At 36.9% G+C, this 19,351-nt stretch overlaps 1 protein-coding gene across 2 annotated transcripts in view; it reads left to right on the forward strand.

The window, feature by feature from the left end:
* PDCD6IP (programmed cell death 6 interacting protein) overlaps positions 1-19,351 on the forward strand; it is a 64,202-nt gene that overhangs the window by 17,969 nt on the left and 26,882 nt on the right. The window contains exons 4-8 of one of the 2 annotated variants that reach the window (XM_082411844.1): positions 4,787-4,914; positions 7,532-7,685; positions 8,862-8,962; positions 11,228-11,344; positions 17,866-18,088. In XM_082411844.1, coding sequence (XP_082267970.1) covers positions 4,787-4,914; positions 7,532-7,685; positions 8,862-8,962; positions 11,228-11,344; positions 17,866-18,088 — 723 coding nt within the window. Of the gene's footprint in view, positions 1-4,786; positions 4,915-7,531; positions 7,686-8,861; positions 8,963-11,212; positions 11,345-17,865; positions 18,089-19,351 lie in introns of both variants that reach the window. The other variant, XM_082411843.1, reaches the window with a different exon arrangement.

Raw genomic sequence — 19,351 nt, forward strand, 5'->3', positions numbered from 1 at the left:
GGTTGAGAAAAGACTTTCAGATCTCAGAGGAACCAGGGTAAAATAGAGACAATGGGATTGAATGCCGGAAGAGTTTCAGAGATTGTGTCCAGTGGTTCCCAAACCTGGCTGCATATTACAGTTACCTGGGGAAAATGTTAGAAATACAGATTATATCTTTACAGACAAAGATACAGGATGCCAGATGTGATAGGAGGACATTTCAGGGTGGGCCACTGGAATTGATATCTTTGAAAATACCTTCAGGTGACTCTGATGTCGAAATGTCATTGACAGAGTCATTGTGGCGGAGGTCAAGAAATAGAAGGTTGTAGAATTCACTGGATTTAGCAGAGAAAGAAGTGTCACTAGGGGCATGCTGAAGTCAGATTGCGTCACTTCGAGGGGTGGACTGGAAGTGAGGAAGTGCAAGCAGCGTGTGTGGGTTGCTCACTTCAGAAAATGTACAGTGAAGAGTTGGGGACAAAGGGAGCGTTACGCTGAGAGGGAGGCAAGGTCAAGAAAAGGACTTCTAGTGCTGCTGTGACAAGCAAGTTGTTTGGCTGAGAATAAGGAGCAGGTAGCAGGAGAACCAGGAGACACTTAAGTGAGATAGGTTAAGTTGATGAACTGAGGTCCTAGAGGAATTGGGACACACAAAAAATTGAGAGCGTAAGTAAAGCAGGAGGTAGATCATCAAGGCATTTCTAGTAGCAAATACTGGGAATTAAATGTCCATCACTAATGTTTTGGTTAAATAAAACACAGGCTGCCCATTCATTAGAATATTGTGTAATTTAGAATATTAAGAATGATAATGCAAATACATATTTGTTGACATGTACATCTGTGTCCATGGAATATCCAATAAAAGGCCTGTTACAGGTGAGAGCTGCTGCCTTGAATTCATGTAACTCAGGGCCCCAGAGCTGGTCTCTTTGGAACACCTTTTATATAGAAACCAGGGTGATTGCTGCTTCCTGGAGTTGTGCATTCCAGGCACCCTGAATATGATATAGTGTACTATTTGTGAAAAATTGGGTATGTGAACATGTATGTACTTATTTGTCAAGATATTCACCAAAAATTAGTGGGTAACTCTGGGAGGATATTGAGTGATTTTTAATTTATTTTCTTTTGTGTGTGTGTGTGTGTTTAAACAATTGTTTGAATTTTAGAACAACTATTTTTATTTATAATCAAGCTGTTGTCATTTTGAAAAGCTTAATGAAAAAGAAGAGCTCAGGTAAAACAAGAATGAAGTTCAATATTAAGAAAAAAGAGCTCTTTGAAGAAAGGCGAGTTGAACATTTATTTTAAAAAAACCCTGATTTAAGTTTAGATGTGATAGAAGAAATCATAAAGGAAAAAAGATTTAATTACAAGAAAAAGTTTTCATAGAATCTCTTATACATGAGAAATCATCAAAATAAAATGACAGACAACAGCCTGGGATGATAATGTTTATAGGAAATATAATAGGCTGGCATATATATCTTGTATATAAAAAGTTTACTTTTATCTGTTGCTTGGAATATATTTCATTCTTCTTTAAGTCCACTGACTCTCTGTCATATATGCTGGATGAGTTGCTTCATATTTAGACTATGACTTTCTTGTATGGCTCTGTGTGTGTGTGTGTGTGTTTTTAGAAGTTTTAATTGCTCCACCACCACACACATTCTGTGCTTTTATGATATTCTCAAGACTTTCCAAACTCTTGGTCTTACTATTTATCTCTCTGGACTCACCTTTTCCTGAGTGACTCTTCTGTTCCCTTTGGCCTCGTCTGTTTTCTTGCTTGAATCTGGACTGTTTGCTATCTAAAGCTGCTGTATAACTATTATCCTTTAGTTTAGAGCCATTGTTTTCTGGATATTGTGTCTTCCTGTTTTGCTGGAATATACTCTTAAGTAACTTTCTCAGAAAAGGTCAAATTTCTGAATCTCTTCTTTGTGGAAATGTCTGTATTTTGCCCTCACATGAATTTGGTTTGAAATTCTGCTTAGGTCAAAAACCCTGGAGTCACTCTTGACATTGTTTCACTTCATTCCCCACATTCAGTGAATTCATCAGCAAATCCTATCAGATTTTCTTTTGAAAGATATTAAAAATCCAGTCACTTCTCAGCACCTCTGCTCGTGCCGTTCTGGTCAGAGCCACCATCACCCCTCGCACTTATTGCAGCAGCTACCTGTCCTAATCTCTGGCCTCCACCACTGCTGCTTCCCCACAGTCTTTTGTCCACCGGGCGGGCTGAATGTGTCTCTGTTCAAAACTCTGTTGACTTCTTGCCTCACTCAGAGTAAAAGCTAAAGCTTTACAGCAGAGTTGGCTCTCTTACCTCCCTGACATCATTGCTTCCCATTTAGTCCCTTCTTCCCCTTTTTTTTTAGCCATACTGGCTTTAATATATGTTGAATTAATTAGAATCATGTTACTTCAGAACCTGAAGGCATTGTTCCCGTGCCTTTTACTATCCAGTGTTACTGATGAAAAGTCTGCTGAGTATTCTTTTGTAGGTGACCTGTTTCTTTTTTCTTGAGAAGATTTTTTACAGTTTTCTCTTTATACTTCATGGTTAGAAACCTCCAAAGATCTGATTGGCTTTCATTTGGGGTATGGCATTTTATTGTTGGCCCTTTCAGTTTGAAGACTCATTTTCTCCCTTCAGCCCTGGGAAATTTTCATACATTTCTTCGATAATTTCTTCTTCATTTTTTCCTCTCTTCTGTTCAGAATGCTGTATTAACCAATGTTGATTGTTCTGAGCTACTCACTCACAACTTTTACACGTTTCATTTTGTTTTCTCTTTATGGGCTGCCTAGATATTTTCTAACCTTTCTTTTGAAAAACTTTTAGCAATCAAGTGTTTAATTTCCAGGGGCTTTTTCTTATTCATGGATTGTTCTTTTTTAAATAATATCCTGTACTTGTTTATGGATGTACCATCTTTGAATCTCTTTAAGGATGTTAATGTGGATCTTTGAAATGTTTTCTGTTATTGGAATTGTTTACTCTGGGCTCAAATTTTCAGTTCACCTTGATCTTTATTTTGCTGCATGTTCTACTATATCCTGGTTATTCTAGATTTTTAATACATTTATTTAAGAAAGTAGGTTAGAGTAGCTGGTGTGTATGTCTGCTTTACTTTATGGTGAGGAGGCTAGAATTAGGTTGGAGGCAAGCTAAAAGCTGACCATAATTACAAGGGAGACTACTAAAATGCTACATAACAAGGAGGGTTTTACTTTATGGCACTATTGTGTGGCACAAACACACAGCTGTAGTGTTGTTCTGATTTTCCTAGATGGTTTGTTCAGTATTTTTTGTAAGAAGCCTTCTGATTATTTTGCTTGGTGTTCAATACCTGGCACATTATGTAAGACCTTGAATGTCACTATGATTGAATTTGTTCTTTTTTTAAAATTTTTTTGTGGTTAAAAAAACCTGTAACATAAAATTTACTATCTTAACCAATTTTTAAAAATTCTTTCTTTTTTTTTTTGGCTGCACCGCATGGTTTGCGGAATCTTAGTTCCCCAACCAGGGATCGAACCTGAGCCCCAGCAGTGAAAGCTCCAGTCCTAATCACTGGACCGCCAGAGAATTCCCTGTCTTAACCAATATTAAGTGTACAGTTCAGAGGTGTTAAGTATATTCACATTGTTGTGAAACAGATCTCCAGAACTTTTTGATCTTGCAAATCTGAAACTCTCTACCCTTTAAACAACAACTCCCCTTTTCACCCTTTCCCCAGTACTTGGTAACCACCATTCTACTTTCTGTTTCTGTGAGTTTGCCTACTTTAGACACCTCATATAGGTGGGATCATAGAGTGTCTTTTTGTGACTAGCTTGCTTCACTTAGTATAATGTCCTCAAGGTTCATCCATGTTGGAGCATGAAACCCGATTTCCTTCCTTTTTAAGGCTAATATTCCATTATAAGTGCACACCACATTTTGTTTCTGTTCACGAATCAATGGACACTTGAGTTACTTCCACCTTTTGGCTATTATGAATAATTCTGCTACAAACATGGGTGTACAAATATCTCTGAGACTGAGACCCTGCTTTCAGTTCTTTTGGGTTTATGCCCGGAAGTGGAATTGTTGGATTATCTAGTAATTTTATTTCTAGTTTTTTGAGGGACCTCCATACTGTTTTCTACATGGGTGCAACATTTTACATTCCCACCAACAGTACACAGTGGTCCTAATTTCTCCACATGCCTGCCAACAACTGTTATTTTCCATTTTGTTTGATAGTAGCTATCCCAGTGGATGTGAGGTGTGTAGATTCTTGGTCAGAATTGTATTTTAACCATATAATCTTCTATACCTCTGAGAGATGTATTAGCTGGCCTTCCATGTCTCATTCCTTTACGCTAGGAGGTGCTTCCATTGGCATAGGTTTGTAGTAGTGAGGAACTGGTTTGAATGTCATGGGAAGATATCATTTTGAGAGAGGTGATGGAAAAATGGAAAGAATTTATTCTAATTGAATTTGAAATGACTTGAATGACTTCTTATTTTGAATCTGACTAATAGCAGTGTGGACGTAAAGGGAAGGAAAGATTAATTTATTGATCCTTGAGTTTTAGGTGATGAGAATATTGTTGTGGAAATAGATGCCTGGCAGGGCAGCTAGGAATATGGGAGTGGTATTATGGGTCAGAAAACAGGTCTGGAAACTTGTTTTTGTGCGAGCCAGTGGGATAGAGGTCATAGTATTTCTCTTTGAAATATTCATTTTCTTTAGAACAAAAATCATCTGATAAATTTTTCCTTCTCAATTTTTTACAGCTCTTGCAAGCCTAGGATATGAAAAGAGCTGTGTGTTGTTCAATTGTGCAGCCTTAGCTAGCCAGATTGCAGCGGAACAGAACCTGGATAATGATGAAGGATTGAAAATCGCTGCTAAGCATTATCAGGTATGCAGAACAGTAGTTACTACATAACCATCAACACTAAGTTGGATTAAATTGAAAATAATTTGCATTTAGGTTTATAAATGTTTCTTTACACACAGATGCTTTCTTGAAAAATAATGTACTTTTTAATGAATTGATACATTTTTTTTTCTTTTTCTTTTTTTGATACATATTTTTGAAGCCCTTAGATAAACTACTTACTTGTGGACCCAGCTCTGTTTTTCCTCACCATTGTATACCCAGCACCTAGCACAGTGCCTGGCACATAATAAAGGCTCAGTAGATGTTGGGAGAACAAATGATTAAATGTTTTGAGGTGAAATCCTTGGCAAGTCCCTTTTTTTTTTTTTTTTTTTTTTATTTTATGGCTGTGTTGGGTCTTCGTTTCTGCGCGAGGGCCCTCTCCAGTTGCGGCAAGCGGGGGCCACTCTTCATCGCGGTGCGTGGGCCTCTCACTATTGCGGCCTCTCCTGTTGCGGAGCACAGGCTCCAAACGCACAGGCTCAGCAACTGTGGCTCACGGGCCCAGCCGCTCCGCGGCACGTGGGATCCCCCCAGACCAGGGCACGAGCCCGTGTCCCCTGCATTGGCAGGCAGATTCTCAACCACTGCGCCACCGGGGAAGCCCGCAAGTCCCTTTTAAATAAATGACCTCATTTAAAATATTTGTACGTTATTTTTACATAATTTTTCTTAGACACACTAAAAATTTTACCAGTGTCACAAAAAATTAAGACCTCTTGGCAAGAAAATTTTAACTCTGAGCTTGTGGAGCGATCATAGTTAAATGTGGTCAGATGTGTAATGTTCTTAAGTTAGCTAAATTTAGATTTTAGATACAATCATTTACTAACATGGCATATTATTTGGGGGCAGTATATTATTTACTCAGCTTTTCTTTTTTGTTTCAATTTAAAAAACAGTAAGTGATTATTGTTAAGTGATATCTATAATTATGTTTTCATGTTTTATATTCCTTTATAATTTACAGAGTATGTTGATGTTCACATAAACTTTTTGATGCATGTTATATAATGCCATTTTCATTTTACAGACGAGACTAAAGGGCAGAAGTGTTAATAAAGTGGTAGATTGGGGTTTCAGGTGTTCTGATTCCAAATTTTATGTAATTCCAAATGCTTCTTATACTGTCCCTCATGGCTCTAGAATTTGCTTGTCTCAGAGGTGGAGCTTGATCTTTCCCATTGTTTAAGTTTAGAAGAGAGGTGAAGAATGCTGTTCTAACAGAGTGAGAGGAAAATGTACTTTAAGCACACAACATGCTCCCAATTTTAGATGGGCACAGATGACAAGCATGGTGCATATACCTTTCCTTTGTGAGGCTATAAATGGCAAATATTTTAAAATGTGAAAGTGAAGTAAAATTTTATTTAATTTTCCATTCATTGTAACTCCATTAGTTGGCATGTGAAATCTTAGAGGGCATTCTGAGTTACTGAGGATATGTTCCATTCTGTGAGTCACCTCTGTGATTCACAGCAGGGTCCCCTAGTGTGATGGAAAGAGATCCTAGATCCCTGTCTAGGCTGTTTGCTGCCAAGAAGCTGTGTGCCCTTGGCTAAGTGCTTTAAACTCTGTAGGTCTCCAGTCCATATTTGTGAATGAGAGACTGGATCCCTTGCAGTTCTAGTCTGTGATTCTGTGAGTTTACTAAGCAAGTCAGCTGATCACTCCTTGGAGACATTCTAGTTTTATGATACTTCATGACTGCAGCAATCATTGATGTTTACTTCAGTACAGTTAACCTTGAGTTAGCTCTGTGTAGCGTAGCTGCATAACCCCCAGCACATTTAAAAAAAAAAAATTTATTTATTTGTTTGGTTGCACTGGGTGTTAGTTGTGGCTCACCAGATCCTTAGTTGCGGCTCCAGGGCTCCTTAGTTGTGGCACGTGGGCTCCTTAGTTGTGGCATGCGAACTCTTAGTTACGGCATGCATGTGGGATCTAGTTCCCTGACTAGGGATTGAACCCAGGCCCCCTGCATTGGGAGTGCAGAGTCTTATCCACTGCAGTACCAGGGAAGTGCTCCCCAGCACTTTTTAATTCCAGACTGCCACCTTTCTTTTTCCCAGGGTTATTTATTTCATAAAAGCGAAGTTATTTTAGTGTTAACCTCAGCGAAATATAATTGAGAAGAAAAATCTGATGGAGAACATTTCAGCAGGGAGCTCTGAAAGCCAAATAAAAAATCCGCAGCAATGGATAGTCATGCTGTTCCCCAGAGGACTAGGTATCAGTACTATTTAAGGTTTCCCCTAAGTATGGCATGTTTAATTATTTGAGAGATGAATTTGGGACCAAAGCAAGAGCATTTTAGGACTAAAAACATTTTAATAATGTTTTTTTCCCTGCCTTTGTTCTCATGTTAGTTTTGAGGAAGTATTTCTAAAAAGTTTAATCAATTTGTCCCATCAGTTTACTTTGTTTGTTACTGCACTTGACTTTAATGTATGTTAAATCTCTTGTTATTCTATAGTGTTTTAGAAAACTGTCCTTATTGTCTATAGGTCAGATGGAAGTGGTTTTGTGTGTAACAGTAGAAAATTGTCTTGCTGAATTCTTACAGATTTAAAAGAAATTCTTTTCTTTCCTCTAGTTTGCTAGTGGTGCCTTTTTGCATATTAAAGAGACAGTTTTATCTGCCTTGAATAGAGAGCCTACTGTGGACATATCTCCAGATACCGTTGGGACTCTCAGTCTTATCATGCTGGCACAGGCCCAAGAAGTATTCTTTTTAAAAGCCACGAGAGGTAATTCCAGTTTGTCCTCTATTTTGTTGCATGTGAAAAGAAGTGACAGGCTTTTAAAATAAGGTGATTGTAATATGTTCAACATAGAACTTTCCTCTTTGAATTTGACCCACGGATTATTGAAAATTTTCAGCTTTCCTTTTCTGACCTTAAGGTGGTACAAATGCACATTTAAGAATGTAGGCTGTGTTTGAAGTCTTTTATGAAATATATAGTTACTGTCTTAAAACACTGAACTCTGGAATAGTATTTATATAGGTTTGTAATATGTCAAAAATTCGTTCATTCAGCAAATAAGTATTGGGTACAACTGTGTGCCAATCCCTGTGATAGGCTCTAGATAGAGTTAGCAGACAAACAAGATTTCTGTTTTCTGGAAGCTTACAATTTATTGTGGGGGAGGTGATAAACAAGGAATTAAGTGGCCAAGGTAATTTTAGAGAGAGATAATTGCTATGAAGAAAATAAGACGTGATAATGACTGGTGGTCTGGCAGTTGGGTAAGGATGTAGGGGGAGTCATGCTATTTTAGATTCATCATTCAGGAAGAGTTTCTTTGAGGAGGTCTTGTTTAAACCAGACTTAACTGATAAGAAGGAGCCATCCAGGCAGAGTCCCTGGCCCTGTGAATGAGGGAATAAGAACAATTCTTATAAGGCATGTGAGTTAGTATGAGAAATTAGAATAAGACTGAATATGTAAGTAACAGAGAAATTGAAAATAAGGCAGCAGTCCATCAGGTGGAAGCTAAATGAACTGGAAAAGTTTTTCTTTTAAAATAACAGCTTATATTGAGGTAGAATTCATAAACAATAAAATTTACCCTTTTAAAGTATACAATTCATTAGTTTTCAGTGTATTCAGAGTTTTGCAACAATCACCATTATCTTATTTTAGAACGTTATCATTACCCCCAAAAGAAACCCCATACCCACTGTCAGTCACTCTCCATTCCCCTTTTCCCCCAGCTTCTAGCAACTGCTGATCTATTCTGACTCTTTGGATCTGCCTGTGGAATAATTAAGTTGTATGCAGAAGAATTGATTTCATCCATAAGAATTTTTTAAGACAAATGTACAAACTTGTGATCTCAATGTCTATACTGAGTTATTATGATATATCAGATTATTTTATATTTATTTTCATTATAATGGTCAATTTAATATTTTATTCCAGATAAAATGAAAGATGCTATCATAGCTAAATTGGCTAATCAGGCTGCAGATTATTTTGGTGATGCTTTTAAACAGTGTCAGTACAAAGATACTCTCCCCAAGGTCAGTTATTGTTTTTGTAAATACTTGGTTGTTTTGCATGTGGAAATATTTGGACATTTTTGTGTATAAGAAGCAAATTAAAAATTATGTTTTATAAAGAAATTTGAAATTTAAGGAGAGGCATTTGAAGAGTATATTTGTAGAAACAGTTTTTTATTTAAGATGCATGACGAATTCTCTTTCATATTTAGGGGATGCCTTTGCTTCCACTCTTTACTAAACTTGTTTTTCCAAGCTAAAACTCTTGCTGGAAAATTTTGAACACCTGTCTCCAGTAATTTTATCAGATAAGGGCATTGTGTAGTTTTGAATCATTGGTTATTTGGTACAGCATGAGTACTTGAGCATGTTGATTATTCACCCTTTTAATTATTGTCCTGTTTTCTTAAAGATGAATCTTAAAGCGCAAAAACAGACATAAAGACAAAAGGAAAAGGAAACTTAACAAATTCATCCAGTACTTTGATTAGAATTAAGTTTTGCCAACAGGGCTAGAAAATTGGGCTGCTATTGGACAGCTAAGGAAAACAAACATCTAAAACCATATATCACAGGAAGTATTAATTGTTTTAATATAAACCTTTCTGAAGTGGCATTTGAAGAGACTAGTCAGTGATGATCATTTGTAAATGACAAAGCAGATGATTAGACTAAGAAGTAAATTCAGAATGCTTAAAAACGGAAACTTACAGACTGAAATGTAGTATGATTCAACTGCTTTCTCTCAGAAATGTTCAAGGAATTAGTTTTGTCTGTATGATAGCAAATGGTATTTGTTACATGCTCTTTTGTAGGGAAATTTATTGATTTATAAGTCATTCAGGAATCTTTATAAATTATGAAATTACAGACAGTTTTGTGGTGAAATAAAAAAGCATTTAAGTACATCAACACATTAGTCAGAATATGAGCACTAGGGAATTTGAAGATTCCTGGAGATTTAAAATTCACCAAGAGATCAGTAGAAATTTGCCCAGGACTCTTGGGTAGTAATAGTGTTGCTCTTAAAAAGAGACTTGGGATCTCCTCTCACCTTTTTTTCATCTGGAAGACCTCATGATCAGCTGCACAGTGTACCGTTACATCCTGTTGGGCCATTAGTTCAGTCCTGTCCCGGAGAGAAGAATGTCACCTACAAAGACTTGGAAACTACCTCTGCACCAATCCTGGTATTCCTTGAAAATCTCCTGTTTAAGTACCAAGTTGCTCCAGACTTACCTTGAGAACTGGCATGAGTGCAGTTTGAGATTTAGATGTCTTTTATTTTTTGCCTTTTTACTAATAAAGCTCATAAGGTATTTTCATATTCTAGTTATAAAACTGGAATATCTGCAAGTAGTGACCCAGGAAGCTAGGAAATTATTCACTGGGAGACAGGAAAGCTCACAAGGTAGTAATTCAGTTTTTGATTCTCTTATTTTTTTGTCTAGACAGTGATTGTCTAGTATATTTCTTGGATATTATATGGCATGTACTTCCTAAAAACAATGAGGTTATAGGCTAGGATTTGACATTTTAGAAGATCCTCTACTGCTTTTTTGGTTCATGTTGTTGGATCTTCTAAAATTAATTTTGACTGGAATTTTTTTCAAAACAAATTAGGGCAAAATAGCACTTTATCATATTAGTCATTAGCTTAGTGCATTTGTCTGTTTGCTATGTGTTTTTGAGTATGTGATACTGAGTAATTTTTATATGGCTAAAAATCATCTTTATTAAAAAAGTCTCTTAGGACATGAATTTAAGTGGGAACTTACTTTACTGTCTTTTGTCTTTTAAACATGTTGAAACAGTCCTATAGAGCAATTTCATTAGTATATGTGAGTAATGGTGGTTTAGTTAACTCTTAAGGGCTGGGTAAGGGCTCACAAGAAAGCTTCTAAAGCCCTGTGCTTGGTGTTCCTCTGTGAATGTCCATTCTACTTCTCTTTCTAATGCATGCTTTCCTTTCTTCTTTGTAAACAAAATGTTGACTTCATGGCTTAATTAAAGTGAATTGTAAAAGCTTAATTGGCTTCATTTAACAGTTAAAAAAGAAAAGAACCCAAACCTTAATTCTAATTGGAAGAAAAAAACTGAATTCATTGAATCCAGTCCGTGCAAAATCATGTGGTCTTCTCTGTTTACACCTGACTAACCTATCTCTAAACCATTAATGGGGTGATTCTAATTTCTGTCTCCTTTTCCTTTTTCTTCCTGCATCCCATGTTGTCTGTGGTGGTTTGTGTGGTTGGACTCTCCCCTGGTCAGTATTTTTATTTCCAGGAGGTGTTCCCTGTCTTGGCTGCAAAGCACTGTATCATGCAGGCCTATGCTGAGTACCACCAGTCTATCCTGGCAAAACAGCAGAAGAAGTTTGGAGAAGAGATTGCAAGGTTACAGGTGAGTTTCTCAGAAATAAATATTTAAGTAACTTGGATTTCTCGTTTTTTTTTTTTTAAATAAATTTATTTATTTATTTATTTATTTTTGGCTGTGTTGGGTCTTCGTTTCTGTGCGAGGGCTTTCTCCAGTTGCAGCGAGTGGGGGCCACTCTTCATCACGGTGCGCGGGCTTCTCACTGTCGCGGCCTCTCCCGTTGTGGAGCACAGGCTCCAGACGCGCAGGCTCAGTAGTTGTGGCTCACGGGCTTAGTTGCTCCGCGGCATGTGGGATCTTCCCAGACTAGGGCTCGAACCCATGTTCCCTGCATTGACAGGCAGATTCCAACCACTGCGCCACCAGGGAAGCCCGGATTTCTCTTTTTTTTTAGTGAGATTCCCAAGTTTGCTCGTAAAAATCTTTCCCACTCATTTCCCCTGTCAACAGAGTCAGGTGATTGTTTTTATTTTCTAGGCTATACCTACTGTGTGCTTTTTGAAGTCTCACATTTTATCTAAAAATTTCATGCAAAATTTGCATTCAGTTTTCTTTTATTTATCCATGTTTATTTTAATATTAAATATTCTAAATTAATTATATGCTCCAGAAAGGATGTGGAGTACTTAACTTGTGGCCTAGCCTTGGTCTAAATTGGGTCATACAATTCCACAGCTTGAAAAGGACAGTGGTAATAGATACATAAATAGATTTGGTAATCAACAGAGTACCTTCTATGCTGTTGTATCAGCACTGGGTGTGTGAGAAACTTGTTGGGACATCTGGGGCAACTTCGCAGAAGGGGCAAGGGCTGTTTACATGAGTTGTTTGTATTTTGAGGGTTGGTAAGCAGAGGGTAGGAAGAAAACTGTTAAGGAAATTTAAATATGGACTGGTATTAGAAGATACTATTCAAGTCTTATTTAGGAAGTTCAGTTTAATTAGTCTTTTCATGAGAAAAGAAACCCAAGTTTTTTGGTTTTTTTTTTTAATGCATTTTTATTACTAGGGGTATAGAAGCCTCTAGCGGTATTCTATTTTATTTTATTTTTTTTTAAGAAAACATTCTATTAATTAATTATTTATTTTTGGCTGCGTTGGGTCTTCGTTTCTGTGCGAGGGCTTTCTCCAGTTGCGGCAAGTGGGGGCCACTCTTCATCGCGGTGCGCAGGCCTCTCACTATCGCGGCCTCTCTTGTTGCGGAGCACAGGCTCCAGACGCGCAGGCTCAGTAGTTGTGGCTCACGGGCCTAGTTGCTCCGCGGCATGTGGGATCTTCCCAGACCAGGGCTCAAACCCGTGTCCCCTGCATTGGCAGGCAGATTCTCAACCACTGCGCCACCAGGGAAGCCCGAAACCCAAGTTTCATAAAAAATAAAATGTATGCTTGTATTATACTCCACACCTCCACACTGACAAAATCAGAGACGGGCACACTCAGATTATCAAACATTTTATTTTTCCAGGGATTCACTTTGATTGTAATAACTTAGCATCATATGAAAGCATTATATGAAAATGCTTCTGAGAATGGGGTTTCTGGGGGAGAGATTTTTTTCGGGGTAGCATATTTAAAGTATTAGGAGTATTAGGAGTTTTGACTGAAAGAAGAACACACAGCGTAAGAGTTGGAGTTTAAGTTTTATTCAGGGACTTTACTGAGGACTGTGGCCTGGGAGACAGCCTCTCAGTAGCTCTGGGGAACCACTCTGAAGAGGTAGGGGAGAAACCAGCTTATATATGATTTTGGCTAAGGAATATGTACAGTTGGTCAGGCTCACGTCTCAGTAACATTACTGCTAGTCACAAAGAACAGATACCTCAAGTTAATGATTTTAGTGCTTTTCTATGTATGGGAAGATGTGGGAATCTGGGTTCATTAAAATTCTTCCTGAGATATGCATCTAACTGTCTAAGGGGCCTGTTTTTCGAAAGCACAGAGTGCCTCATCTTGTTTTTCATCCTGAATTCCTCTCTCAGGGAGCAGTGTTGGTCAGCCACTGCAGTGGATAATGACTGGGTGATGAGCACTGCTGTTTGTTTTACAGAAGTTTAGCTTTTTTATTTTGGGGGAATTCTGGGACTGTTATATTCAAATAAGCCTTTATTCTCTATAAACCAGTTATATAAGAGCTCCTTTTGAAATTTTAATCTAATTTTTAAAACCCCTCTGGAAAAAGGAAACTATTTCAAACTCGCACAACAAGAGATAAAGACTTTTTTCAGTTATAGACACACAAGAGTTTATAACTTCAGTTTTACACCTTTAGTCATAGGTCAGAAGTTAACATATAGAACACAAATACTTACTGATTCATATCTCCAAGGGCTGTTCCTCTTTCCATTAAGTATGAGATATTTTTCCACTTGATTTGAGCTGAGAAATAGGCAAACAGAACAAAACAGACAAAAAAGATGACCAGCAAGTCATATTCTCCGTAGTCTCTCCTGCCCCATGTACCTGATGGTTGCACCATTCAATCAGCTTTGCAATCATTGTTAACAATAATGGGGAAAAACTTATTAGTCACGAGCAAACCAGAAATAAAAACAAAATCACAAGAGTCAGGAATATCACAACAGTAGGTAAAATAACAAAGGGAAAATTGCTGCTTGTGATTCACTTCTGGGGCCAAGAAAAGTTGTACCTGGACTTATACAGCTCATGAAGTGTGCTTATTGGGCAGTGCAGTTCATTTGGCTCCAGAAGGTGGGTCCACTTGATCATCCTGGTGGAGTCTCTAAAGCTGCCAAGGTACAGTCTTCAAAAAGACATAAAAATACAGTTGACCCTTGAACAACACAGGCTTGAACTGTCCAAGTCCACTTATATGCAGGTTTATTTCAATGAATAAATATTTGGCTCTCCGTATTTTCAGGTTCTGAATTTATGGATTCAATCAAATGCTGGTCGTGTACTATGTTTAATCTGCAGATGCAGAGTCTGTGGGTATGGAGGGCCAACTGTGGGACTTGAGGATTTGGATTTTGGTGTCTGTGGCAGATCCTGGAACCAATCCCCCACGGATACTGAGGGATGACTCTTTATAGATAAAAAAATGTGACTCAGAGTGAATACATATCAGAATTTATTTAATTCATTAATGAGGGACCTAATGAGATGATAAAACTGATTTTGTGAAAGTATTGTTTTTTTCTTTGTTATGATAGTAGCTTGTAGATATTAAGGAGACTGTTTATGCTTCTGTATGAATTTTATTTAAGTATTTACTATGGAAAATTTCAAAAAAATACATATAAAAGTAAGAATCATCAAATATCCATTACCCAGCTTCAGTGATTTTCAATATTTTGCTTTGCGTTTCATGTTTCCCCTTCCCCTCTTATTTTTTTGGAGTATTTTCAGCTGTCTTATGTATCATTTCATCCTTAAGTTACTTCAGTATATGTAAGTCTTAAAAAAATTAAAACCACAATGTCATCCTATCTAGCACAATTAATACTAATTAATAATTATTTCTAGTAATCTAATAGTATCCAAACATAGCTTAGCTTTCTGATTTTTTCTAAAATGTGTTTTCACGGTTGGTTTGTTCAAATGAGGATTCGTACATGGTCCTCATGTTGCATTTGGTTGATGTGTCTCATGAATTTCTAATTTGTAATGGCCTCTGCTCCCCAACTGCCATGTTGAATTGTCCTCACTTTTTCTTGTTTTGTATATTTCTTACACTGATTTCTGTGATGTCTGTTATCTCTTTCATGTTCCTTGCATAAATTACAGTCTTCCTTAAACTATTTTCGTATTTTTCTTCACTTTCTTTCCTGAGTTCTGCAGGTCCCGTTTCACATTCTTTTGCTATCTATCACCCCCTGTTAATCTGGGCCATCTGATCCTCTGTTCATATTTTGTGTGTCTTTGGTACTGTGATTGCATCCTTAAGTTTTTAGCTTATTTTAGTTTTTTTTAGTATGCTGTGTTCTTTGCTTTGTGGCAATATTTCTTTCTTTTTTTTTTTTTTTTTTTTTTTTGGCTGTGCTGCGAGGCTTGCGGGATTTTAGTTTCCCGACCAGGGATTGAACACGAGGCCACAGCAGTGAAAGTGCGAGTCCTAACCACTGGACTGCCAGGGAACTCCCTGTGGCAACGTTTCTTCAGTGAATTTTCATTATCTGTTGGAAAGTTAAACTGCTCTTTTTCATCCTTTTCCTTATGGTTTCTTAGTGTTGAGGCAGATAGGATGCCTTTTCAGTCACTTGTGTTTGAATGAGCTTGATTTTAGTCGGGGAATAGCAAGAGGTTCCTGGGTGGGGGAACCACAGGGTATCTTTCCAGGCCTACTTGTGTAGGGCCCTTCCTCCTCTCCTCCTCTCTGCTTCTCAAAGCCTGGTGTAGGAAGGATTCCACTTCTGTGCCTGTATTTCCCTGAGTTCCTCACAGCCTTTGCTTTTCCAGGTGATGCATCTACTTTCAGAGTTTGTATTTTGTTGACATTTTCTGAGTGCTCATCCCCTTTCCGCCTTCTCCCCACTTTCAGTCCTCTGTTCTGCTTCCCCCAGCATCCCTGCCCTTGTAATTATCTGCCTCTGTGCTCAGCAGGTCCTTGGGACAAGGCTCCTCAGTATTCCATTTTTCCTGTGACCCCTGGGTGGCTCCAGGCAGGCCATTTGGCTTTACCTTTATCTTTGAGCTGGCAGCTGTCACCTCATTGCATTTCATTGTTTTTAGATTTGCTTAATTAAGCACTTTGCCCTCAGGGTGGGGCCCTTAGCCTTCCCCTGTTTCTCCTGCTGTATTCAGCATTTCTTATGCTCCTAATAATTTTTCAATTTGGGGGAACGTTTGACCACATTTACAAATCAAATTTGATGTACAGATCACTTTAAAAAGTGATTTAAATTTGTGCATTTTCCCATCTCTTGGTTTACACTAAAGGTATAGCTTTTGTTCTCTTTGTTTTGGTTATCCTTGTTTCTATTTCATGTTAATCTTGCACATATATTTTAAAATTTATTCCTGGATATTTTGTCTTCCTGTTGCTAGTAACAATGGATTTTTTCTTTAGTTATCTTTTCAAATTGGTGGTTGTTTATCTGTATTTGCTCTGTTGATTTTGAATCTAAGCTATCTCTTATTTAGAATAGTTAATTCTCTTAGCTTTTGCTGGTATACAAATATATACCAGCAAAAGCTGGTAAATAATAATTGTTCCTTTTCTTTTCTAAATTTTATACCTCTAATTTTATCCTTTTGTCTGGTTATTTTGACATGTTCTGTGTTCTATGTTCATGACGATACTGGTGATCTTTGTTTTATTTTGACTCTAGGAATGTTTCTTTTATTTTTCTGCTAAGCATGAGATTAGCTTTGGAGGTTAAGATTTTAACATGTTAAGGAACTGGGTATCTATTTTTATTTTACTAAAATTTAAAAAAAATGTCAAGAGTGAATATTTTATCAAATGATTTTTCAACATCTTTAGAGATAATTCGATTTTTTAAACTTAAATTTATTATTTGGAGAATTATATAAGTAGGTTTTCTAATATTAAACCATTCTTGTAATCTTGTAATTTTGGTGTTTTAGACTTGCTTTATCTCTTCATGTGGTCGCTTTATATAGATGGTCTTTATATACCTGAGAATATTATGTATTCTCTAACTGTGGAAGCCAGGGTTCTCTCTGTCTGGTAAATCAAACTCATTAATTGTGTTGTTCAGATCTTCTGTAATCTTAACACATTTTTTGTTTACTCCATTTATTTCTGAGACAGGAATGTTAAAATCTTCCACTCTAATGCTGGGTAGATTTAGCAATTTTTCATTATAATTGTTTATATAGATAAAGGCTTTTAAATACAATATTTAAGAGGTTTTACATCTTTCTGGCAAATTGGAAAGTGTTTTATACTGAATTTATCCCTAATAATGTTTTTGACTTTATTGTCTATTTTATCTGGTGTTACTCTACCTAACACCACCTAAGTAATTTGAACCCTAACTTTATGTGAGGCATGTGTTCATCTTATGTATCACAAGGGCAGCCTTTAAAGAAAAAATTCCTATTGGTGCTGACACAGCATGCTTCCTTGTTGATTTCCTGTGTTGCATAATTTTTTTCTGACTCACCCTTTTCATCACGGGTATAGCCCTTTGAGGTTCCTGCCTTCATGTGGAGGGTGAAAGGGATGTTTCTTAGTTTTCTGTCTTATGTAGTTTCAAGACCCCTGTCTTAAGTCTCTCTGAGAGCTTTTATTGCATTTTAATAGCTCGTCCTTTGGGTACAGAAATACCCAACAGTCAGAGCCAGCTTTCCTCAATGTCAGCTTATAGTTTTGATTTCTTTTATTTTCTTGGTAATTCATTCATGTCTTTAAAGGAATATCTGCTCTGTATTATTCTTCATTTTTTGATATTTTGGTATTTTGTGATGGGAGAATTTCTAGGCTGTTCTGTTGACCACATTTCTAGTAATGCCAGTCCTCAAAGATTTTTTTAAAAAAACCAGTGCTTGGATACCTGGTTGAAAAAAAGAAAGAAAATATTCTTTTTTTTTTTTTTTTTTTTTTACATTTTCTTAACTAGCATGCGGCAGAATTGATTAAAACAGTGGCATCTCGCTATGATGAATACGTCAACGTGAAGGAATTTTCTGACAAAATCAACCGTGCCCTTACTGCAGCAAAGAAGGATAATGACTTCATTTATCATGATCGAGTTCCAGACCTTAAAGATCTAGACCCTATTGGCAAAGCCACACTTGTGAAATCTACGCCAGTCAGTGTACCCATCAGCCAGAAATTCACCGGTATGTCAACTGTTCAGAGGCACTTTAATCTTATTTATTTTTTCTGCAGTTTAATCTACTTTTTGTAGCTAAAATCACATAATTGCGATTGTATGCTTTGAATATAATTTGCCTTCATGTTGTTCAAAGTGAATATGAGAAAAATTACAGTGAAATTTTAAGATGGAAAGTAAATGCTTTACTAGCATGAAGTATATATACAACAGAGTCAGAAAACTTGAAACTGTGTGTATGAGTAATGATAACAACTTCAGTGAGCATTTGTCTTTTTGTTAACATTTGTTATTTAAGATTCTGCTAATAAAATATACATAAACATGACTTTAAACATATAAACTTCTGGAGTCATGGTTGTATCAAATGTTATAATATCCTTGAATATTGTAGGTATATGCAATATTATGGTAGCCTCTAGCTGAGATGCCAAGGATAATATTCTAAGTTATTGGGTGGTTATTTTACAGTTAGCCATCTGTATCTGTGGTTCCATAGCCATGAATGCAAGCAACTGCTGATTGAAAAATAGTCACATAAAAAAATTTCCAGAGAGTTCCAAAAAGCAAAATTTGAATTTGCCATCCTCTGGCAACTATTTACATAGCATTTACATTGTATTAAGTATCATAAGTAAGCTAGAAATGATTTAAAGTGTTTGGGAGGATATGTGTAGGTTATATGCAAATACTGTGCCATTTTTTATCAGGGACTTGGGCATCCACGGATTTGATTTCCGCCGGGGGTCCTGGAACCAATCCCCTGCAGATACCAAGGGACAACTGTACTTATTCCTATTTAACAAACACAAAGTGTCTACCATGTACCAGAAACTCTTTTCAGCACTTTACAAATATTAGCTCATTTATTTCTCAGAACAACTCCATGAGACAGGTACTATTATTATCCCCATTTGACTGATGAGGATACTGATGCAGAGTGGTTAAGTCATTTGCCCAAGGTTGCAGAGCCAGGAAGTCGTAGAGCTGGAAACCATAGCACTGTGGCCCACTCAATCAGTTTCATCAACAAATAATCATTGTTTTCTCCTGTGTAGATCTTCTTCACCAAAGATCCTTTAAACTTAATGACTAACACATCTTTAAAAGCTAAGAAAGTTAAGTTCAAAGAAAAAGCTTTCGTTATCATTGTCCACGAATATGGTGATCTAAAAATTCTCTTCATCATTGTATTTTCAGTAGTGATTTAGTTTTGTTCTTTAAATATTTGTAGACTTTTAATGTGAATATTGGAAGGGAAATATGAGTA

Source organism: Balaenoptera physalus, assembly GCF_965194825.1.
Source record: "Balaenoptera physalus genome assembly, chromosome: 11".
In the NCBI taxonomy this organism is placed as follows: domain Eukaryota; kingdom Metazoa; phylum Chordata; class Mammalia; order Artiodactyla; family Balaenopteridae; genus Balaenoptera; species Balaenoptera physalus.